Raw genomic sequence first — 25958 nt, forward strand, 5'->3', positions numbered from 1 at the left:
ATGCATTTTCTCTCATTTTGGTTCTTAGAGTTTATATACAGAAAACTGTATATTCATAAAATGAAAGAATGATTATTTATAATATGTCCATGTTTTCTCCTTCCAGATTATCTACTTTGCTCTGGCCCTTTCTAATAAGCAGATGGGCTCCTCTCCAAGGCTCCTGTTCCCCTCACTGTCCTTTTTCTTCATCTGCCTTGTAACTTCTCTGGGTTTCCAGGCATGTATAGTGACCCACATCTGGCCACACAGAGAACTCCTGTTTCCTTAGCAGAGGGAACAGTTTCCAGGAAGATGGCTGGTAAAAGATGAGCTGAGGAGGTCTTTCCACTTAACTTTCGTTGTGCTTTACAGGAAAAAGATGCCTTCCCCCCAGGGTTAGAGAAAACACAGGGAAGTAACAATCGTTCTTTGATTCATCTTCCCACTGCCCTATTTGTTTGGTAGAAAGAAAGGTGGGTGAGGAAGTGGCTGTCTTTGACAGGAATCTCATGTAGAAAGATGGACAAAAACGAAAAAGAAATCAGTGCACATGCCTGGCACATTCTGGCTTGCATGAATCTAAGAAACTTTTCCCCCTATGTGTGAGCCTGCTTCCATGTAGCATTCTAATGATGCAACTAACCAGGTGCTACCAGATCTCCTCATGTCAGCCATGGGTCACCCTGATCTCTCCTTCAGTGTTGTGCTACTTGACACTCTAGGAAGCATGCATCAGGTCAGAGTTAGGTAAGAAAATGGAGCCTGTTGAAAACCTGAGGAGAAACCAGTTAATCCTCTAAAAGTTCTGTGTTGAGCTGTGAGACTTGATGAAGTTAATAACAATCCATACAGAATTAAGGATCTTCAACTACTTCTTCATAAACCCTAGAAAAGTATGAGTCTTCCATTTAACTTCTTGGTACAGCCTGAGTGACATGAGTGACAGTTTGCATTTGGTCATTTTCACAGAAATGAAAGGCAGTCGCAGGCCAACATATTAGAATACAGGGAAGAACACAGCAGGACTGAGAGAGCAGGGGTGAACACAGCAGGACTGAGAGAGCAGGAGTGAACACAGCAGGACTGAGAGAGCAGGGGTGGAACACAGCAGGACTGAGAGCAGGGGTGAACACAGCAGGACTGAGAGCAGGGGTGAACACAGCAGGACTGAGAGCAGGGGTGGAACACGGCAGGACTGAGAGCAGGGGTGGAACACGGCAGGACTGAGAGCAGGGGTGGAACACGGCAGGACTGAGAGCAGGGGTGGAACACGGCAGGACTGAGAGCAGGGGGGAACACAGCAGGACTGAGAGAGCAGGGGTGAACACAGCAGGACTGAGAGCAGGGGGGAACACGGCAGAACTGAGAGCAGGGGGGAACACAGCAGGACTGAGAGAGCAGGGGTGAACACAGCAGGACTGAGAGCAGGGGTGAACACGGCAGAACTGAGAGAGCAGGGGTGAACACAGCAGGACTGAGAGCAGGGGTGAACACGGCAGAACTGAGAGAGCAGGGAGTGAACACGGCAGGACTGAGAGAGCAGGGAGGAACACAGCAGGACTGAGAGAGCAGAGGTGAACACAGCAGGACTGAGAGCAGGGGTGAACACAGCAGGACTGAGAGCAGGGGTGAACACAGCAGGGCTGAGAGCAGGGGTGGAACACAGCAGGATTGAGAGAGCAGGGGTGAACACGGCAGGACTGAGAGCAGGGGTGAACACGGCAGGACTGAGAGCAGGGGTGGAACACAGCAGGACTGAGAGCAGGGGTGAACACAGCAGGACTGAGAGCAGGGGTGAACACAGCAGGGCTGAGAGCAGGGGTGGAACACAGCAGGATTGAGAGAGCAGGGGTGAACACGGCAGGACTGAGAGGGGTGAACACGGCAGGACTGAGAGCAGGGGTGGAACACAGCAGGACTGAGAGCAGGGGTGAACACGGCAGGACTGAGAGCAGGGGTGAAAACAGCAGGACTGAGAGCAGGGGTGGAACACAGCAGGACTGAGAGTAGGGAAGGAACACAGCAGGACTGAAGAGACAGGACCTCTCCATTTTTTCAGCCTTCAATTTCAAAGTTATTTCCTCTATTAAACATGAGAACTTTCAAAAATTAAGCAGAGAAAGTCTTAAAGTGCCTATGATAATATCCAACTTAGATATAGTCTACCTAAATCTAATGGGCAATTTGTGAATAGTATTCTTAAAGAGAAAATACAATCCAAATTTAACAATTTAAGGCAAAGAAATCAGAACCAGTATTTATGAGCTTCTGTCGTAATATTTTATCTGTGTCCCCCAATAAAGTTTATCAGAGAATCGAAGAAAAAAGCCAGCCAATATATTAAACATAGAAGTCAGGCAATGGTAGCACATGCCTTTAATCCTATCACTTGGGAAGCAGGGATCCATCTGGATCTCTGTGAGTTCAAGATCACACTGGGAACAGCCAGGCATGGTAGTGCATACCTTTAATCCTAGCACTAACCATAAAGGTCTGTACAGACAGACAAGATGTGACAGAGCTGGGCTGGAAGAAAAAGTGATATAGCTGGATGGAGAGGAAATGAGTTGGCAGAACAGACAGGCATATAGGCGTGAGTATACAGGAAGTTGCTCTCTTTGAAAGCTATGGAGTTGGTGAGGTGAGGTTAGCTGTGGCTCTTCCTATTCCTCTGATGTCTCAGATTTTAACCCTGATTTCTGGCTCCAGGTCTCTTATTAATAAGACTGTTTAGCAATTCATCTTACAAGTTTCCGAATTCTCCTCCCCTGCTCAATTCCTAAAACCTAACTCCAACTACACTCCCCCACCCATCTCCCTTCTTTACTATCTCTAGGTCAGAGTAAATGCACAGGTATAGATGTTTCCTATCGTGAGCTGTCCTAGCCTAACAAACCTGGTGTGAATTGAACTTAACTAGACACATCAATAGAACATTCAGTCAGGTTCTATTATTCACAACTTGATTCATTTTCTAGGAATGAAGTGCGTGTGTGTGTGTGTGTGTGTGTGTGTGTGTGTGTGTGTGTGTGTGCGTGTGTGTGGAGGCCAGAGGACAACTTGAAGTATCATTGCTTAGGAGCTATCAATCATTATTTCAAACTGATTTTACTGAGATCATAATATAAGTACATCATTTCCCCTTCCCTTTCTTCCCTCCAAACATTCCCATATACTCTTCCCTACTGTGTTTCAAATTCATGTCCTCTTTTTGCATTTTTATATATGTGTCTCTTCCTAAATGTGTAAATACAACTTGCTCAGTCTGTATGTTACTTCTATGTATGTTTTCAGGGCTTATCATTTGGTAGTAGAAAACCAATTAGTGTGTTCTTTCCCTGGGGAAGGCTATTTCTCCTGCTCTCAGCATTTGTGACTATCTGCAGTTCTTGGTGTAGGGTTGAGGCCTCAGGAGCTTTTCGCCATCCATTTTGGGATATCTATTCCTGTTTTTTGAAACAAGGATTCTCACTGTCCTGTCATTGGCATATTTAGCTAGGCTGGCTGGCCAGCTAGCCACAGAAATACACCTGTCTCTGCCTTCCCTATGCTGGGATTGCAAATGCATAGCAGTACATTTGATATTCATACATAGGTGCTGGGTACCAAACTCAAGTCCTTGGGTTCTCATGAGAACACTTGACTGACTGAGCTGCCAAAAGTAAAACAAATTTTGTTTTGCCTTCTTTTCCTTCAAAATTTACTTTTTAAATAGTTAGTTTGTAGTTATTGTTTTCTCAAAAGGCTGAAGTCCATTGCCTTACATTTGGTGGCCACAGAAAATGTAGATTAAAGCCTCAAAGACATATCAAGAAGCCCCCACTAAGCATGTGATTAAATAGTCCCTATTAATACTTGACAACAAGCATGTAAAATGCTTATGTTGGGAGGGTTAAGGAACTTAAAAGTCTTCACAGTGAAGACAGTCAATAATCACCTTTAAACAAGAACAGGAACACTTTCCTAATCCAATAAATTAATAGGTGATATGTTATTAAGTTGATATTAGGCAAGAAAGCAAAATATAACTTAAATAACATCTTTTAAAGACAAGGAATTGTAAGTTAAAGTTAAAAGTCACTTGTGAACACCATCTCATGCTGTTGTTCATATTTTTAAGTTTTTAAAAGCTATCCTCAAAGCAGAGCACTTTAGATTGATAATTTAAATCTTGTAAGATCATGGGAAAATATTTAAATCTAATTGGTTTTTAATTCACCTAGAACAAGTTTTAAAAAGGTAGTCTGTCATTTATGGAGAGACATTGCTTATGGGCATGGCAACTATAGACAAATTATGGAAGAGGATCCATAAAATGATGGAGAAAGGAAATTGGTTTTGAATCTTCTTGGGTTCGGCATCAACATTCTTCTGTTGTTATTTGCAAGCTTTATTGCCCTATTCATATTTATGCTTGTCAGCAAGTTTCCCATGGCTAAATTCAAGAGGCAGCTGTTCATTCACACTCCCCAATGACTAAATCTATCAAAGCCAATGTGTGGCCCAGGGACATGAGCCGATTTCTAGAAAAGCTGCCAGCTTCATTCTTTTAAGAGACTCACAGTATGTCTTTTGGACCCAGGCAGCTTATGTATTTGTTTATTTTATTAACAATTACTATGTCTCAATAATAATAATTAAAAGATAGAACAATTAATTTGAATGGTACCGAGCCTTGTAGTACTAATGAGTGCAGTATTCTAACATTTCTATAGGTACTGAGCATCTGCATTATCTTAAGTAGACAGATCCTCACAGGAAGCATATAAAAAAGGTCCAATAAATGTGATACTCTTGTGAGCAAATGAGTGATAGATGGTCAGGAATTTGAAACAGGTTGACCATGTACTTGCCTAGTACATGACAAGTATTGTCAGCAAATAAGATATGGGGGGTAAAAGCATCTACACAGACACAAACATATGACAGAACTTGCTGTGGAACAATCCTTCTGTACACTGTGGAAATCTGTTGCTCTCAATGTTAATAAAAAGCTGATTGGCAGATACCTAGGCAGGATTTGGGGGGCAGAGAGAATACTAGGAAGAAGAAGTGGAGTCTGAGGAGCTGGGAGCCAGACACGGAAGAAGCAACATGGGAAGTTCACAGGGGAGTTAAATGAGCCATGGGGCAGCACACAGATTAACATAAGTTGTAAGAGCTGGCTGAAGACAAGCCTAAGGTATCAGCCAAGCATTTATAATTAATAGTATGTCTCTGTGTGGTTATTTAAGAGTGACTGCTGGGACACACAGAAATTTGACTGAGAAGATCTCACTCAGGTGTTCCATCAAAGGCTATTCTGATATAAGAACACTGAGGGAAAAGACATTTTAGTCATAAAGCTTTTCAACCCTTCTGTGAGTCCACTTCCAAATCAGTGATTTAAGATATAGAATACTGACGGCAACAGAAATTACTGTGGGGCTGAAAGAGACTGCCTGAAGCTCAGAATAAAGCAGTTCTGTGGTGTGCAACACAAACAGCAAATGCTGATATAAATATCATCCTTCTTTTTGTTTTAGACAGGGTCTCACTGTACAGCCCTGGCTGTCCTGGAACTCACTATGTAGTTCAAACTGCCCATGAACTCACAGATATACTCTTGCCCCTGTCTCTCAAGTGATTAATAAAGACATGCATCACCACAACCAAAAAAAAAAAAAAAAAAAAAAAAAAAAAAAAAAAGATATAGAATACTGTTGAGTGAGATAAAAAAACAACCAAAGTGAGCCACAATGTTTTCACTTTGGTTAACTGACCACATGAATATGACCACATGAACATGACCACATGAAGTATAACAAATGTTGCCTGTAAAGGAAATTTAGAGACATGATCTCCAGGACAAGAGAAAGAATATTGTGGCAAGCATATGAATGATTTCCAAGGATAAAGGAACTAATAAATTTAACTTTCTCTCAAGGTATAGGCAGTTTACAGTAATTTTAGTTAGAGAAGATAAGCTAGAGAGAAAGCTAGAAAGATTTAGGAAAATTTTTGCTCTACAGAATGAAACAAGTTGAAACTCTGTTTAGAAATTGCCTAATTCTATACTAAAATCATTGATCTTACACACATTATAAGTTACATCTATTATTTACTTGCAGTTCCTTCTCTTTCTTTGGAGTATGTTTCCTGATAACAAGTGGCCTGACACACTGAGTGCACCAAAAGTATTTGCTGCCTGAAGTGGGATGAGTATGCCTTGGTATGCAAGAAGAAACTCATAGCATGGCTATCACAATTTCTGGCTGCCTTCCAGTTAATAAAGCTGGGCTTAACCTGCAGATTTTCCCACTCTACCAGGTTGGGAACTCTCCAATATTGAAAATCTGCCATTATACCAGGGAAAATAAGAAGCATTTGACAGATTAATTATGGTATCGCTACTGGAACATAACAAAGACATTTGTACTTTAATCAGAGTCAGAAGCCACCACCAATCTGTTACACCAGAATCTGGTGGACAACTGAGTATATTACTAACATTTGCTCTTTATTCCCATAAAGCCATTCTAAACAATGAAAGCATTCATTTCTGAAGTTACATTACATGACAAATGTACAGTACTTACAATTTCTTAAATATTGGGATGAATTCTAACTACCTGTGTCCCTCATTAGTGGCTTGAGAGACTTTCTACTAGATGCAACAGAACCCTAAAACTTCCTCAATCTCAATTTCTTTTAATAGCAGTGTACCTGGAACCAAATGGTTTGTGCTAAAGGCTGTATTTATCAAAGAATGAAGATTGGAGATACGTAGCAAATAATTATGAATGGATAGGGAGGTCACTTGTGTGCACTAAAAAACACTAAGATTATAACATCTGCAATCTCTCCATCTATTGTTTCCCTTCTTCCTTTCTTTAGCTGCATACTCTGTCTGTACCCAAGTTTCAAAATAGAATCTGAACTTTATACATAGACAAGCTGAAATAATGGGACAGGACTCACGACACTCTAAGTACCACACTTACAAGTTTTCAGTTTTACATATTACTATGACAATATTTTTTGCTTTTTGTACTATATTAATGCAGAAAGAAATATAGATGCATTGAGATCCATATAGTAACTTAATCTACCAAAGACCCATGGGTAGATTACAGGTAATAAAAAAGTTACTTTTTGCCAGACCTTGTGACTGCAATGATAAATATGCAAAAATTATAACTAACAAAAACACAGCCTCACACATTGTTGGTGGGAAATAAATTAAGGTGGCTATTATGGAAAACATTTTGAAGATTCCTCCAAAGATTAAAAGCAGAACTAATTTATGATTCAATAATTCCAATAGGAAGAATATATCCATAGGAAATAAATATGTTGAATGGACATCTGCACTCCAATGCTCACGGCAGCACAGTTCACTACAGCCAAGAAGGGCTTACCAATGAACGCATGAATAAAGAAATTTTGATAGACACACATCCCTAGAACACTATTCATCCATACAAGAGAATGACATCCTGGCATTTGTGACTACATGGATAGAACTGGAGATCACTATGCTACACAGAACAGCCCAGACCTAGAAACACAAGGATCAAAGGATCTTAAAGTTAATTTCATGAAGTTGAAAGCAGAAGGTGGTTACAGAGACAATGGGGAAGAAAGGAATGGGCAACACAGATTGATGGTACAGTTATATAGGAACAAGTAGCTGTGCTATGCCACGCCAAATAGCAGAGTGAATATCACTAACACTTATATATTATATATTTCTAGAAGATAAAGTATTTAGAAGCTTTTCATCATAAATAGTTAATAGGACAACACAAACCTGTAATATGTAAGTGTAAATAGGCACATGCTAAGCAGCAACTGAAAAGAACTCTCAGCACTGGCACGTTGTCAAGAGACCTTTGGTAACACACAGGTGCTAGGCTAAGCACACTTAATCCTCCCACCTGAAGAAGACTGTGTTGTCATTATCCATGTTTTATTCACAAAAGGAAATGGAGGGTTAGTTGTTGACAGCATTCCCACAGGACAGAGTACAAATGAGTCAGCTTTCTTAACCACTTCTTAGAGCTATCCTCTGTCCTTGGCATATTCACTTTATACTTTAATTGTCTAAATTATCAATTTTACCTTGAAAATTTATTCTACTCAACAGATTCATCTGTTACTTCACTCCTCAAAATATAAATACATATTCCTGTCCAGTGACTGAACCATATTTTTATACAGACCCTTCAGCATAGGAGCCAGAGCAATAGATACTGAGCAAGATTCATGAAGGTCCACTTGCTATATCAAAAACTACTTCCCTGCAATTAAACTTGGTCATTCAATGAAATGAAAATATGGGGTTGAAAAAAAAATTGAGCTAGTTAGGTTTATAAAATTAATTGAATAAGTACATAAAGTAAGACTATAAAAAAAAGTTTGCCTACCAGAAAAAGCAATAGAATCTCACAGCATCTCTTTTTCTTATTTCCCAAGTGTGGTACAGCATCATTTCATGTATTCAAACTTGAGTGCATACTAGCTGGTTATGCTATTATGGTATCATTGCTAGGTCCACTTCCAGACCTCAGAACCACCATCAATACACCTCATGTATATTTCAAATGTATAGAGCTCTTGAACAATCACAAATGAAGGAGGAAGTTACCCTACTAATGGCTCAACATCCATCTTAACTAAAGACTGAAGCTCAGCATGTGATAGGGCCAAAATGGAACTCCACCTTCAAGACTATCAACAACAACAATCCATGAAAATTATTTTGAAGAAAAATACTAAATTTTCCCAAACATTTCATATATACATGTTACATAAATACAAGTATACTGTGATAGATAGCTGTACCCCTTACAAAGACAGGGAATTATAATTTTTATCTTTAAAATAGATCTTTTCTAGTCAGTTCAACCTCAGTTATATGTATTAAATGAGAATTATTTCCCCTGAATATTCTATGTTGTGTAATTCACAAATTTCACTAATGCTGCCTCTTGATGTCAATTAATATGAGTTGGAAAATGATCAACAAAATATAAATGCAAACCAGCATTAGTGAGGGTTTGGCTAATGGACCAAAGTACAGCATTTCTATCATTATACAGAATATACTAAGAAACAATATCATTATTTTCCAACAAATCTATCAGCAGAGACAAAAGTTTTCTGGATGGATAAATGAATGTGCTTTCTAAAATGCTATAGAACTACTTGGCTTTCAGACATGAGCAAGTTGATGTCCACAGAATGAGTAGGAAATATAGAAGTGGCATTTCAATAACCCCAGCATCAGAGGACTTCAGTTAATATATCAAATAAGTAGCCGATTCAAAACAGATACACACACACACACACACACACACACACACACACACACACATACACCATCCATGGGTACTGAAATATGTAAGAACACTAGTTTAGTTAGTCTGTGTCATAGAAAAGATCTGACATACATGTTCCTTCAGATAGATCTAATTGTTCCTATTCAGCATAGAAAATATTAAACATAGTTTTGAACATTGAATTTTAAAGTGTAAAATAAAATTTCTAAGTACTGTACATGTAATAAATAAATATTATAGAAAAGTATTTGTTGGACTTGCAACCATAACCTAGATGTATGAAATATTTGTGTGTTCAATACAATAAAGTAATTATTAAAAGAGAGAGAGACAGAGAGAGAAACAGAGAGAGAGAAATCACCAATTTGGCTGGCCTAGTTAGCCAGCTTGCCCCAAGTCTCTGCTTCCCAAGTCTGGGATGACAGGCCCTGCTCTTATATGGGTACTGAGTAACTTCAGTTACCTTGCTTTTGGAGCAAGCTCCTTACTCATTGAACCAGCCTCTGAGATGAATGATATCCATATATTTTTTAATCAATACCTATATCATTCAACTAGTTGTGCCCATAGTCTTTGCGAAAGTCCAGAAGGTCATGACCAATCTCTCCCCTTTCCACTCAAAAGTAAAAGGCTGTATTCTGATCTTAATTTTGATGGTGTACAGTTACAAGAAAGATATGCAGCATTGCATAAAAAATAAAAATGGGGGGGGGGAAAGCACAAGCTATGTAACTAATATTCTGTAAATTACAATGCACCTACATCTCAATATGTAATTATTAGTTAGAAAATAATAAGATTCTTTTTAAAAAAATGAAAGAGGAAAATAGAACATTAAACACTATCTGAGCTAAAAATAAACATATGCCCCATGAAACCAAGAGAATCCAATCTGTGCATTACTCCTGAGCATCTGAAAAGTGACTGGTACGACTGAGGACTAAGCTTGGCTGTGTAGGTACATAGAGCTAGCTGCATCTATGCTGCAGCTTCATTTCTATACTTCACCATTGTTCATTCCAGTCTTGATCGATAGAGGATGGCCCCAAGGCTTTCTGAAAGCAAACATCACTAAGGAATGACAAGAGTTCAGATCAAACATGACCATTTGAAGGGCTTGAAAAATAATTGGACTGATAAATTCTAAGATAATAACAGCATTAGGGAGTTCAACAAGGTAAATAAACAGGGAGCAAGCTAAGAAAGGCCTGTCAGTGGGATGCAGGGATGCTCTGCCTGCAGGGCAGGTTGCAAGGCAGAGAGAGCAATGAAATAATACTGGATGGATGACCAACTGTAAGACCCTGAGCTGAACAACTACGTGCTACCCATTAAGGAAGTAAGGCCTATTTACCTTCATTTTGCAGATAAAGACAGGCAAGCAAAGTTTAGTGTTATGACAGATTATTTTTAAGTAGTACAGGTACCAGCCTAGAAGATTTCTCAAACAGTAAAATGGTTGCCTCACAAGGAGTAGAGGAAACTGCCAATAAAGGTGAGTATCAGTGTAAAAGCAAGGCCATGGAAAAACAAGGGCTGTGCAGCTGGCCATAAGCTTTGAGACTATGAAGCTCTTTCCTATAGTAAATGTAGGATTTTGCACTCTCGACCCCCCCTCCCTCCAGCAGTATGATTGCTGTGCCGCTCACTAATGTGATGTAATGATACCAAAAAAAAGTAGGTTGACTTTAACAAGACACCAATGAAAAATGGCAGATACTTCTGATGGCAGCAAGTATCTGAGCCACAGAGGCTGGTGAGAATCTATAGCCCTACAGCAGTCTCACACTAGCAGCATGCAAAACACAAAATTAATGTGAGGTCACATCAGAGTCATGTGCTGCATCAGTGAGATTTCTGACTGTCTTTTACAAAAGGCTGGGTTAAATTCTTTTAATTTGAGACATTAAAAAGTCCATGTAAAATGAAGACATTTAGAATTTATACACCAAAATGTTTAGTATTAGAATTATTTAGGTCTCAAATACTTGAAGAAATTTGTCCCCAACCCTAGGTTACACAAGTACATCATGGGCTGTGTACTGCTCTACACAGCTGAAAATCAGCTAGGCTTGCGGCATAACACTGTGATCCACCCATAACTTAAAACAAATAAGATACATGTCTTGACAACACCACCAGCCAGAAATACTATACCATACCCCTAGGATAAAGAAAAAGAAGGTGCAATTAATGGATGATGGCCAGGAGACATGGAAGTTAATTAACTTGGGAGAAAAGCTATAAGGCAGAGATTGAAAGGGGAAAGAGGGAACTCTAGCTTTAATTGCCTACATCGGCTTCAGCACCCACTACTTTATGGTCAGGTTCTCGAGTGTCTAATAGGGTTAGAGTCGTGTTCCTGCTACCATGGATCTATTTTTAACTTCAGTTACAACAACCACAGAAAACATTTCAAACTCCATAAAAGGAAAAAGGAGACAATTCACAGGTTAAACATGAAGAAAATGGAGCAGACCATATAAGAAAGAGAATCACCACCTCAACAATTACTCTTTACTCCCTAACCTCATCCTGGAGTGAATAGAGAGAGGCAGGTAGAGAAGTCCTATGATTTAACTTTTTAATATTGAGTGAGAGAATAGAAAGCAAGATGGCTAAGAAAATACATCTTTGTCTGCTGACCTCACACAATAAGCCCAAAGTCATAAAGAGACAGGTATGGAATAAAGTAAGGAAAAAAAAAAAAAAAACAGAACAAACTCAGAAAAACAAAACCGGAAGATGCCTGTACCAGTGCAAGCAGTGAGAAAGCAAGGCTCAGGCTGAGCGGCGTGAACACTCACTGCAACTGCTCAAGCACTGGAATCAGAAGACTGAAAAAGCGAGAGCGAGTCACACCCCAAATCACAAGGGCCAGCAATCCCTTCCGGGGCAGGAAAACTGTGAGGCCTTTTTCAAGAAGCAGCTGCTAGGGTATATTTAAACATCGGGAGAAAACAAGCACCCTTGGAGTGAACGTTACAGCTGCATCATGCTTGCTGATAACCAGCAGCCAGGGTCAGAGGGCCCTAAGAAAAGCCCAAGTGACCTGTGGATGACAAGGAGATCGCTTGCTTGCAGACTCAAGTCTACAAGAGCAAAGGTAAGCGGGCTCTGTCAGTCTGTAGGACCTGCTGGAGTTGACCTGTTTGTAGCTCTATTTCAGACTCACAGACTCATGTCCAGGGCAGAATAGGCAGGCCTTGAGATGTATATCTTTGAAGAATCAGAGGAAGACTTAATTCTAGGAAAATATATTTGCCTCTGGACACATGTCCCTCTCTCAATCAATCCTGCCATCTCTGAGAAGTGCAGAGAGTCCCAAGCAAACATTAAACAGGAGTCCAGCAAAATGAACCCCTCCAGGACAACAGTGCCCCGCATTACCTGGCACTGCAAAAGTTTCCGGGTCCCTTGTATATAATGAGACTATTTTAAGATGTTAGTACTAAAACAGTGAACAAAGCCTAACATATTCGAGTGGAGAGCACACCAAGACAGACTGCTTAAGAAGACACCTAAATAAATCTAAGAGCACAACAAACATGAGTCCCAGACGGAAACAAATGCAAGCTAAGAGACAGTGCTAAGAAGAAAACTCCTGGACTACTAAAAAGCACAGCAGCTATAGGATGGGGTAGAATTTCAATGCACGCAGGCACCAGGGAACCGAGGTTTGTAAGTTTAGATATATCATAATGTCCCTCTGAAGGAAGAAAATGGATTAGAATTCCTTACCAATATCAATAAATTGTATAATACAATGGAGCAGAATAGGACAAGAAATTTTATATTTAAAGAACTAGGGGGCTGGGGAGATAAAGCAGTCAATAGAGCACTGACCATAAAACATGAGGACCTGAGTTCAAATCTTAGAACTCAAGTTTAAAAAGCAGAGAATGGAGGCAAATGCTTGTAATCCTGGTGCTGGAGAAGCAGAGACTAACACTAACACTAATCCCAGCATTTGGGAGGAAGAGATCCATTCAGATCTCTGTGAGTTCAAGGCCACGCTGGGGAACAGAGCCAGACATGGTGACACAAGCCTTTAATCTCAGCACTAACCACAGAGGTCTGGAGGTCTATACAGAAAGACAAAAAGTGATGTAGCTGGGCAGAGGAAGTGAGAAGCAGAACAGAAAGGCACATAGGTGTGGGTATACAGGAAGCAGCTCTCTTTGGCTAAGGCTTTCCAAGTGGTAAGAACATGGCTGGCTTCCTTCTGCTTTTCTGATCTCTCAGTGTTTACTCCAATATCTGGCTCCGGGTTTTTATTAATAAGACCGTTTAGCAATTTGTCTTATACAATCCTAGGATTCACATAGTTGTAAGAGAGAATTAACTTTTGGAAAGTGTCCTCAGATCACCACACATGTGAATGCCATGTGTACACACACAGACATGCCCATGTGTACAGACAAAAACACACAGAAATATATAAATACATACAAAGAATTATATATTGTTGCAAGCACTAGAAAAAACAATATAGGTACATAAACACACATACACACACACACAGAGAGAGAGAGAGAGACAGAGAAATGAAATTCATATTTCTTCCAATAAAAGTCAAATGTAAGCAATAAATTCTGGAGAACTAGAAAGTGCTGAGTCCTAGGGAACTCATCACATGCAACACAGAGAGATAAAGGACTTATCAAAAATAGCATTGAAGGCAAAGTATATCACATGCAGGAGAGATTGCGAGGTTCCAGTAATCATAGAAATGGCTTAATTTAAGAGAAAAGAAGTAGATAACAAGAAGCCTGCCACAGCCATACAGTTTATAAGTAATAGAAGAATCTGAGTGATTATTTTATACATGGGTTGTGGGACTGCAGGCACCTGGTGAGAAGCTCTTCCGCTACACCAGGGAAAGAATATAAAGGGACCGTCAGACTCATTATGGAATGAAATAATAGTTGAGAATCTTAAGACATGATTTCTCAGATACTAAGTTTGTCTGAAATGTAAGAGTTTAACAAAGGGGAAAAACACTAAGAATATCAAAATAAAACCATGAACTATTACTATCAGATTATAACCTTAAAGACCAATATTGACAAGATAAAACATAAGAGAAAAAAATGACAACTAGTCTGTGGGGATTTTCTCCCCTTTGGACCTGATTTCTAAAAGACAAGTACAATATCTAAAATTTTTTAAGTACAACTTGGTATCCAAGTGAGACTCCATCACCAACATCACACTGTGCCTTCTCACAGAGGATGTCCCCTTGTCCCTCCACTGACACAGGTCACATGATTATCTAAGGCCAATAAGATAAGAAGGAGAAGCAAACACTGAATGGAACATGTTCATCCTGAGGCTCTTCAAGTCATCATCTATTGGTGCATGGACAGAGCAGGTATTCATAGTGGCCAGGATAACCTCACTGTCAAAGCCTGCTGCTCTCCACAAACCAAATAGAGATATTTCTAGGCAAATACACACAGGAAGAATCTACTACTCAAGGACACATCTTACCAACAAATAAAAAGAATTATTGAAGGAATTGTCTATACAGGAAAGAGAGACATCAGGGAAAGTATAGGTTATACAAAACTTTAAAAGCTTAAAATTTAAAAACAAACTGATCTTCCTAAGCTCTACAAATTCCCACAAAATCAGCTTATGATCCTTTTTTGAAATATAAAACAAGAGATAAATCTAGAAATAAGTCCAAGCCTTGACTGGAGCCATTTCCTAAATATGCAGTAAATGTACCATCTAAATCAGTGGTTCTCAACCTGTGGGTCATAATCCCTTTGGGGTTGAATGACCTTTTCACTGGGTTCACCTAAGACCATCAGAAAACACAGATATTTACATTACGGTCATAACAGTAGAAAAATTACAAATATGAAGTAGCAACAAAAATAATTTTATGATTGGGTCACCACAACATTAGGAACTGTATTAAAGGGTCACAGAACTAGAGCATGACTACTCTAAAGTGCTGTGGGAAGATCCTTCTGTACACTGTGAATGTGTGTTGCTCTCACTGGTTGATAATAAAAGCTGATCTGGCCTATAGTCAGGCAGAATAAGGTTGGGCGGGAAAGCCAAATGGAAATACAGGGGGAAGAAGGGCAGGGTCGGCAGATGCCAGTCAGCCACCAAGGAAGCAAAACATGTAGAAAATGAGGTAACAAGCCCCAAAACATGTGGCAAAGCCTAGATTAAAAAAATATATATATGGGTTAATTTGAATGTAAGAGTTAGCTAGTAATAAGCCTGAGCAGTTGGCCAAACATTCTGTAATTAATGTTAAGCCTCTGAGTGATCATTTAAAAATGGCTACCAGAAGGAGCAGGACATGAAAATTTGTTACACTAAAGGTTACTGTTTAAAAACATATAAACCGGTGGGTGCCAGCCGGGGTAGCTCAGTTGGTAGAGCCTGAGACTCTTAATCTCAGGGTCGTGGGTTCATGCTCCACGTTGTGCGCCAGATATTGGTGAAATTATTAAGGCCACTCCATGTAATTAAAAGGCAGGTTTATTTTGTGGGGTAGCTTACAAATGAAGGGATAGGTTGCAGGGTCCAGGAAAGGTATGGCGCAGTCCGGCAGTGTTCTGGGGAGAACTCTGCTCGGTCTACCTCCAGTGTACAGGATCCTGGAACCAAGGGAAGGCTCTCCTCTTGATCCTGGGTCTTCAGCCTCCTCTCTCAGCCCCGCCTTGTAGGCGTGACTATTACTAAAGCCTCAACAGGGGTTGGAACTTTCAGGCCAAGGCTGGAATGGCTACCCACTACAATACTGTCTGCTCTTTATAAAACATAACATAATGTTACATAGAAATGAAATAAATGAGAAAGAAATAAAGCACAAACCTCCAAGACACACAAAGGCAAGTGGCATTATAAAACCAAAGAAATTTACACTGGTTTAGCATAAGGAAGTTGGAGCAAGTTGAACATACAAGCTGTGAAGACTTGATAATGACGAACTTGTATGTACTAAACAATAAAAAGTCAAAAAACTGGAAGTGAGTCGGGCAGTGGTAACACATGCCTTTAATCCCAGCACTTGGGAGGCAGAGCCAGGAAAATCTCTGTGAATCCAAGGCCAGGCTGGTCTACAGAGCAAGCTCCAGGACAGGCACCAAAATAACACAGAGAAACTTTGTCTTGAAACAAACAAAAATTGAAAGTGAATGACACACACTCACAATCTTATCACAGAATTTTAACTTAACTTACCTCTACCAAAAACATATACATTGAGCAGTCAAAAAGATACAGCCAGCTTTGCTTATAAAGAAATGCAGGTGGCACACACAACTCGTTTCAGATCTTACCCTCTAAAGGCCAGCAACCTAGATTGAGGAATGCCTTTAACCCAGTAAGACTTGAGTTCCTGTTTACTTTGGATCATTTGTAAAGACTACGATATTGGAGTGAATTCCATTAAGTTGTTGGTTTTGTTCCAACTTCATTGTAATTTGACTCTAGAAATGAAGTCTTTGATAGTTTTCACTCAGAAAACAACCAAATGCAGAAAAAGATTAACAAGGGTTGATTTCTGTAACTTCCCTCCTAGCTTTATTACAACATTGCTGATAGCAGGGAGTGGAGAGGTGGCTCAGAGAAGAATGAAGGAAGAAGTGCTTGCTGCTCTTGCAGAGGCCTCAAGTGCAGTTGCCAGCACCAATATCAGGCAGATCCTGCAGCAGGAATCTTAAAGGTACTTATTAATGAAATCACACCTGAGGCCAGTTATTGACGTGAATGCTGGAAGATCAGAGAAGCAGAATAAGCCACAGGTACCTCACCTTGCTAGTTCCTCCGTTGATCCTGTTTCCTCAGGCTGAAAGCCTCTGAGTCCTCATCCAGAATGGATCTCAGCTGAACTGTGCTGCTCCAAAGCCTAAAAGCTTAACCAGCCAAATGCTTAACCAGCCAAATGCTGCTAATTTCTGGTCTTCATGCCTTATATATCTTTCTACTTTCTACCATCACTCCCTGGGATTAAAGACTGGATTTCTGGGATTAAAGGCGTGTGTCACCATGCCTGGCTGTTTCTAATGTGGCCTTGAACTCAGAGATCCAGAGGTATTTCTGTCTCTGGAATGCTAGGATTAAAGGCATGCGCTACCATCGCCTATCCTCATGTTTAATATTGTGGCTGTTCTGTTCTCTGACCCCAGATAAGTTTATTAGCCTGCACAATATTTTTGGGAACACAATACCACAAGATCCCAACCACCTATAGCTGAGCATCAAGGGCATCCCATGCCTCCAGTCTCAGGCACCTACACACCTAAGTGTGCATGTATAAAGTAACACACACGCACACACACAGAGAGAACTTAAAATACAAAAAAAAAATCTTTTAAACAGTTATTAATAGTTTAAAATGTGCATGTTTACATGTTTAAGGAAGGTAAACTACTGTTTCAGCCTAAGTATATACTATATTATAAATTTTGTTATTAACATTGATCATCTCACATAATGGAGGGGTGTGTGTGTGTGTGTGTGTGTGTGTGTGTGTGTGTGTGTGTTAAAAACATTTAAAATGCCAGGTGGTGGTGGTGCATGCCTTTAATTCCAGCACTCGAGGCAGAGCCAAGCAGATTTTTACAAGTTTGAGGCCAGCCTAGGCTACAAGGGTGAGATCCAGGACAGGCACCAAAACTACACAGAAAAACCCTGTCTTGGAAAATTTAAAAAGAAAAGAAAAGAACATTTAAAATGAACTCTCTTAGCAATTCATGTATGCACTAACACAGCCTTAACTGAAGATCTCTAGAACTGATTCTTTCTACAAAACTGGAACTTTCTAACTTTTGAAGAACATCTCTCCATTTTATATACCTGCTACCCTGATTATGTGACAGCTTAGTGACATCTGTGATGGAGATGGTTAAATCTTTGTCTTTCTGGGTCTGGAATATTTCACTTAGCATGATGTCCTCCAACTTCATCTACATTGACACAAATGGCTGAAATTTTTAAATAATACTCCATTGCACATGTATGCCATCAGAATTAGAACAGCTATATCAAATCTACTCTCTCCTCAAAAGCAAAGAAACCATGGGGGTTTCAAGGGCAAAGTTCTTAAACATGACTGTCTGAGAGTAACTGAGACAAAAAGTATGCACAGAAGCCATCACAACATTAAAAACAAGATGTTTCCTGCCCACCAACTGTGTGTTCCTTTGAGCTGGCACCACTCTCGTTATTAGTAACTGTGGTTAAGGGTTATTGTTTTACAGTGTGCTGTGGAATCACACACAGTGTCACCTTTATAATGTTTCTCTTGTCTGAACTCCTTTGAACACATCCATGGATAGTTAGGACACACATATTCAACCATAGTTACTTCTTGTCTTTTTGGGGCAATAGGAATCTTAATGTGTAATATGATGTCTTGTGCCTTAATATATTTTCCATGATCTTGAACACTTTCTAAAATACATTTTGAACATGTTCAGTTCTTTTTTTGTTATGGTACCTATTGAGCCCTTTGCTCATTTTGTTTAATCAGATTGAGTTTTGTGCTAAGATGTGTAAGTTCCTCACATATGTCAGCTATTAAGTCCTTATTGTCTGTGTAACCTAACACAGAACACACACAACACAATATAACATAACACAACACAAGACTTTCCACATAACACCTTTCTTTTACTCCTTTTGTGTTTGACTATGCAGAAGCCTTTTTACTTTGCTATATCCCACTTAGTTTTTACTTTTTAGTCTGTGATTTTGGTAACAGACTGAAAACAAAGGCTCCCAAGAATAATGGGAAGAAGCCCCTTCTACATTTTCTCTAAAGAATTTTAACACATTTTAATACACTTTGGGTTGAATTTGAGCATATAAGGACCCAGATTTCTAACACATTCCTTCCCCCATAGTGTATCTTGTTAAAGTTGACTTTATATATGTGTGTGTATATTTGGTGCTCTGCTGTGGAATGTCATTCCGTATGCTATGAATGTGTTGCTCTGATTGGTTGATAAATAAAATGCTAATTGGCCAGTTACCAGGCAGGAAGTATAGGCGGGATAATCAGACAAGGAGAATTCTGGGAAGAGGAAGGCTGAGTCAGGAGTTGTCAACCAGTAACAGAGGAAGAAAGATGACAAGGCAGAACTGAGAAAAGGTACCAAGCCATGTGGCTAAACATAAAAAAGAATTATGGGTTAACTTAAGTGTAAGAGCTAGTCAGTAGTAAGCTTGAGCTAATGGCTGAGCAGTTACAATTAATGTAAGATTCTGAGTGATTATTTTATAAGCAGGCCATGGGACTGCGGAAGCCTAGCAGACCAGAGAACTTTCTGGCTACAATGCTCATTATTCCCCTTTGCTGGACATAAAACCCAAGGACTATGTATAACAGAAAAACGTTCTACTATTGAGCTGCATTCTAGTCCTTGAACTCTCTATTACGCAGTCTTCTAAATGATGAGTATTTAGGCCAGGACCCTATTGTTTTAATTATAATAGTTTTGTAACCTGGTTAGAATCCCTCATCTTTGTTCTTTCCATTGCTCACAGGTTGGAAAAACCGATATGGTTAAAATATTCACACTACTCAAATCCATCTATAGAGTCCATAAAATCACCATCAAAATTATAATGACACACCTCACAGAAATAGAGATAGAAAAAAAGTGTTTGAAACCACAAAAGACCTTTGCTAGATCAATCAGTCTTAAGGAAAGCAAAGCCAGAGGCCTCACTGTACCTTAAATATGGAACAAATTATGACAAGAAATTATTAAGTATAAGGCCCCTGGATTATGGCCTTTATCTTCAAAGTGGCAACTGAGAGTTTTAAAGTAGGTAGAGGAGCTGGAGAAACAGCTGAGCCAGTGAGATGCTCGCCATCCAGGTATGAGTTCTTGGCTTCAATCCCAAGAAGCCAGTAAAACAGCCGAGCATGGTGTCACATGCTTGTAATCCTAGAGCTGGAAAAATGGAGGCAACCTGACCACAGGGACACACACCTTAAATCTCTGTTGAAAGCTAAGAGATGTAGGAATACTTGATAAGCAAGAATTTGAAAATAATTGGGTAAAAACGAAAGTATACCCATGAGATGAATGCTACACTATTTACAGGAGAAAATCCAGGAAAGTGAAAGGTGTGTCTGCTATCCACACTTCAGCGCTTCCTTCTGTCATTGAGATTTTGATTCTTTAAGAAAGTCTCTCCAGGCTTCTGGGGAAACACGGGACACTAACGCTGTTTCCTGTCTCTCTGGGTTCTTCCTGCACTGATTGCTTCTCGCAACTGAAATATCTACCAACCAAAGGTATCTGGAGAAATTGGGAGGAGAGTCCTATAGCACATGATCATTTAGTTTCACCGGAGGCTAATGAAGGCCAGGGGACTAAATGTCCATTTAACCTACAACTGTGGGAGGGCGCCCTCCTGAATTTCCACAGATGAGAGCTTCCAATGTCTAAGGATCTTCACTCACAGCCATCACACACATTTACACCCCAGTGAGTCTGAAAAACACTATAAGCCTTAATTTACTAAAAATGTGAGACTCTACACTGTTTAATCTTTAAATCACTTTGATTCAATAATAGTTACCTTGAGCTACAAGAGGATTTAGCTATTTTTTTTTTCTTCTTACATTTAGGTTCTATTAAGCCTCCGAATCCTTACTTAACCCATGAGGTCAGTGGGGAATGACTACAATCATTTGGTTGCTCTGTAGGATATGGGAGATAATCACATCACACATAGGCCCACAAAGAACACAGACAATGACTTCCAGCATTTCATCGTGATATTACCAAATGAAGCACACTGAAAACTTAGAAGGCTAAATGTTTCCTGCAGGGAAATAAAAATGAGAATCTGAAAAAATGCTATATATTAAACTGTTTACAACTTTTTATTTAAATATAGAGACTGAGGCTTACCGATCATTTCTCTATGGTTAAGTGGCTTTGAATTGTGCTTGCCAGCTTGCTTGCTTGCTCTGACTGAGCCTCACTACACAGGCAGGATGGCCTTGAACTTACAGTGGCCATTCTCATCTCTGCCTCTAGAATACTGGAATTACAGGTATGGACCACCAGAACTGGCTAGACTTTATATTGTGAGAAAGTTGTCATGGCTAGCAGAGGATCAACAAATGTCCATGGTTCTGACAACTTCTCTATCTGTTATATATGGCTCATTATTAATGAGGATGTCATAAGAAGGGCATCTAGAGAAGAGCATTAAACCTAAGATCAATTCAGTCATTCTTAAATTTTAAATCATGAGCCACAGCCATTGCTTCCAAGGCTGAAACAGGATGCACGGACTTTCCTATTCTTCATAGGTAAATCAAAGTTAAAACTCCCTCATGTGCCAAAAACTAGCTATGAAGAGTAAACAGATTCAACCATGCAACCCACTAATGAAAGACCAGAAAGAGTCTGGCTCTGTGAACAATTCTACTGGAAACTCACTCCTTTTTCTGCCAGCTGGGGAAACTGGAAGTTTTCTTTTAATGAGCCATGGAAAAGTACTGACTCATTACAGGAGATGTTGCTTTATGGTTTACTGTTCACAAATCACTGACCTCCTTATTGTAATGTCTATATATAATCATCTCTTTTCTATTTCTGGTTTTAGGGAGAGAAAGAGCAGAGAGGACAGGTGGGAGAAATTTTTATATCTTCAAAATTATCCTCACATATCAAAACTGACAGGCCTCTGAAATTTAAAAGCACCTTTCACAATTCCAATTTGGTAAAAGCAAAAACAGATTTACAACAAAGAGGTGGCACATATAAATTGTGACCTTGAAAATTGAGTACTCAATTATAAATTATAGATTATATGCTTATTTTTGAAAATCTACAAGGGCATATAATGTCCCTATCAGATGCAATGTAAATGCATTTATACGATTTATTACATGCAAACTCAAGCTAGGAAGAATAATTTCAATATCTTCGCAAGGAGTATATAAATCTCATTATGTTTTCTCTAAAACATAAATTATCATTAACTTCTGGAATAATTAATAAAAATAGTTAATAAAAGTTTGAAAATGTGTTGACTTGGAAGTTATCATAAAAAAATCTAAAGGTGTTTTGGGATGATAAAGGGAAATAAGATATGCAATACAAACACTAAAGAGGACAAACTCTTTTCTACAGACTGAGAGGATACTAAGTGTCCCTGAAGATATGCAGTTACAACTGATTACCCCATTAAAAGGGTTGGAGGACAGGAAACTCAGTTTGGATTTTGAGAGCTGAAAAATATATTAAAACAGAGGTGCTCTAACTAGTTTTCAGGAAAGGCAGGATAATGAATCCAACCAGACAGAATATCCACATGTCACTGAGACAGGTCTAATGCAACACATCTCAGAGAGGAGGTGAGCAAAACAACAGGAGAAGAACTCACTTCAGGAAAGAAATACTCAGAAGGGTGAAGACCATGAGCTTCTAAATGCTAACTGCAAATCAATGTCCACCAGCCATCTCTGCACTAATAAACTTCAGAGGAAATATGCCAATCACAAACAATTATTACTCCAAGTATTCAGAATAACTGTGGTGATATTTTATCTGTGTCCCCCAGAAAAGTTTATCTGAGGATCAGAGGAAAAAACAAGCCACTGTAGTAACCATAGAGGTCAGGCAATGGTAGCACATGCCGTTAAACCTATCACTTGGAAGGCAGAGATCTGTCTGGATCTCTGTGAGTTCAAAGCCACACTGGGAACAGAGCCAAACATGGTGGGGTATAAACCTTTAATCCCAGCACTAACCATAAAGGTCCATACAGATAGATAGACAGGAAGTGACAGAGCTGGGCAGGAAGAGAAAGTGATGTCGCTGGGCGGAGAGAGGAAATGAGATGGCAGAACAAAAAGACATATAGGCATGAGTATACAGGAAGTAGGTCTCTTTGATGGAGGATCTCCAAGTGATGAGAACGTGGCTGGCTTTTTTCTGCTTTTCTGATCTCTCGGTTCTAACCCCAATATCTGGCTCTGGGTTTTTTATTAATAAGACCGTTTAGCACTTCGTCTTATAAACAATGGATGTGATACAAGGTGATACCAACAAAAGGATGTGCACTATGAAAATTAAAAGTATTTGCAGGTCCAACTCACACAAAAACTGACAATAATATAACTGATTTAGAAGACATACCATATGGTATGAACAACGAATTTCTTAGACAGGTAAAATTAAAACCACAAAGTATGTCTCCCTCAATACCTAGTCAGACACTGTGCGTAAGAATCATTCTAGAGCAAAACAACTTGGTAACACAATAAACAGAATGATTTTGTTGACATGAAATGCATTGCTGAAAAGCTGTAGAAATAAGCTCTTTTCATAAGTACAAAGACATTTTAATATGACCATACAGAAAGTTTCAACAAATTTAAAAGTATAGCATAATACAAAATGAATCACTCAACTTTGTCTGCTTATTCTAACCCTAGAGAGATGTCAGTGTCCTCTACTACAATTGCCTGGATTTTTTTAAAGCTCTGCAATTCTATTAAGTTTTGATTTATATGTTCTGAAACTGTATTGATAGATTAAAAATGAATTTAGAACACCCATCCTAGAAATTTAAATTTAATCTTAATTTAAAAAATGTAAAAAGAAAAAAAAGAATCATTCTAGAGGAAAACATGTGAACGGAAATCTCAGGCAATAACAAATTGTAATATGGCAGGAAGCATTACATAGCAAGATAAAACAGTGTGGAGGGCTCGAACTCCCATCATGATGCCATTACTGACCTCTTAAACGCCCCAATTCATCATACCATCACAGTGGGAATGACATTTTAGCAAGAGTCTGAGGGATCATTCAAACCTGTATAATTAATTATGTTGAAGTTCAGAAAGAGTGCTCACATTTAATGTCTACAAAAAAAAATATTTTATTCCTCAATAGGGCATAAAATGCTCTTTCAAATCTAAATTTTGTTCTATATAAAAACTATTTTAATCATAAAAAAAACTGAAATCATCCTTTCCTTTAGGAAAAAAATAGGCATCAGCTATTTTTAAAGTTTTACAAGGCATCAAATAGAGTGCACACTTCTTTAAAAGAAGGGGGCAAATGGAGAACAATATAAAAGTCCAACAGTAAGTTATAAAAGGTAAAAATTAAAACACAACAGAGCCAATTCTAAACTCAACAACATACTTAAATTTAACCCTCAGGCAGTTATTTGAAATTTAGAATATAATTACACATTTAAAAACAATGTTTTCTATAGGCTACATCACTATACATATGCAAACTAATGGTTTGTGTTACCTTGCCAGAATAGATATACATCAGAAAACCTCATCAATAATTTAAAGGAAAATTACTGCAATTAAATAAAAATCATGTTCAATTTATCTTGAAAGCTAATGCTTCATAGATGATATTTAGAGTAAGTTGAATTAGGGATATGCCATGATATGTTTGGGGGGAGGGGATTGCCCACAAGTGCTGTATTCTCCATAATGTAGATGTAGACAGTGTAAAACTTCACTTTTTTCATTAAAATAGATTTTTGTGCATAATTTTACACATCATCAATATGTGAGGATGGCTTGTTGCTTGGCTTATTAGGTCAATCACATCCCCCACAGTTTATGTCATGATAGGGAGGAAAATAATGGGAAGAAAGGAGAGATTGTTGGAAGGATAATTGTTGTTTGTCAACATGAGGGATGCTGCTTATAACAGAAAAATGAGAAATAAAAGAAATGGAAATGATTCAAATACATCACCCTGTATAAAGGAAAAGCTGTGGTTTGGGAAACACATGATCAGAGGTCGGGAACTGGGCAATGTTTCTGAGAAAAAGATGACACATGCTGAGTTTTGAAAGATAATAAGTTTACCATGAGTTAAGGACAGGGTTTGAGGCAAGGCATTCCCAAAGGATAAAGACAAAAACTTACCAGGATTGTCAACTCATTCAGTAAACAGAGAGCAAGGGGCCTGCTAAGGTATCAGTTGTAATGACCCTTCAAGGAGTGGATAAGAGGCCTTATTATCTTTGAGCATCCCTTATGCACCATATACTTTCAAGAGTCAAGTGACCTGATATCACAGAGCATACACTGGACAGAGGAAGACTGGAGACAGGAAATTGTCCTTGTAGAACACCTAAAGGCTCCATCACTGTATCCTAGAGGCTGGGGAGGAAGGAAGCAACTGAAGAGGATGACTGGAATTGCAGCATTTGCAAGCTAGGCCACATGTCATTATCAGGGACTCAGTCATCATTAGGTATAACTCTAAATATCATTAAGAAGTGTGAACACTGTGTGTTCTCAAATAAGGACAGCCATGTATACGCTTATGACAAGATGAAGTATAATAACCTTTGAGGTGTGTTGCAAGAGTCTTAAAAGGTCTTATTAATAAAAACAAACGCAGAGCCAAGTATTGCGGTGAACACTGAAAGATCAGAGAAACAGAACAAGCCACAGCTTCCTCACCTCGCCAATTCCTCAGTTGATCTTGTTTCCTCAGACTGAAAGCATCTGAATCCTCATCCAAGTGGATCTCAGCTGAATTGCTGCTAAAAGCTAAAAGCTTAAAAAGGCTCTAGTTCCTATACCTTTCTGCTTCCTGCCACTACTTCCTGGGATTAAAGGCATGTGTCACCATGCTTGGTTGTTTCAAGTGTGACTTT

At 39.0% G+C, this 25958-nt stretch overlaps 1 protein-coding gene across 1 annotated transcript in view; it reads right to left on the minus strand.

Moving 5' to 3' along the window:
- Positions 1 to 945: 945 nt before the first annotated feature.
- Cep128 (centrosomal protein 128) overlaps positions 946 to 25958 on the minus strand; it is a 223316-nt gene continuing 198303 nt past the window's right edge. Inside the window, exons 21-22 of the mRNA XM_036205643.1 lie at positions 1179 to 2065; positions 946 to 1095 (exon numbers count right to left, since the gene is read on the minus strand). Of these exons, the coding sequence (XP_036061536.1) occupies positions 946 to 1095; positions 1179 to 2065 (1037 nt within the window). The remainder of the gene's footprint in view (positions 1096 to 1178; positions 2066 to 25958) is intronic.

The sequence above is a fragment of the Onychomys torridus genome, chromosome 14 (genome assembly GCF_903995425.1).
Source record: "Onychomys torridus chromosome 14, mOncTor1.1, whole genome shotgun sequence".
Taxonomy (NCBI): domain Eukaryota; kingdom Metazoa; phylum Chordata; class Mammalia; order Rodentia; family Cricetidae; genus Onychomys; species Onychomys torridus.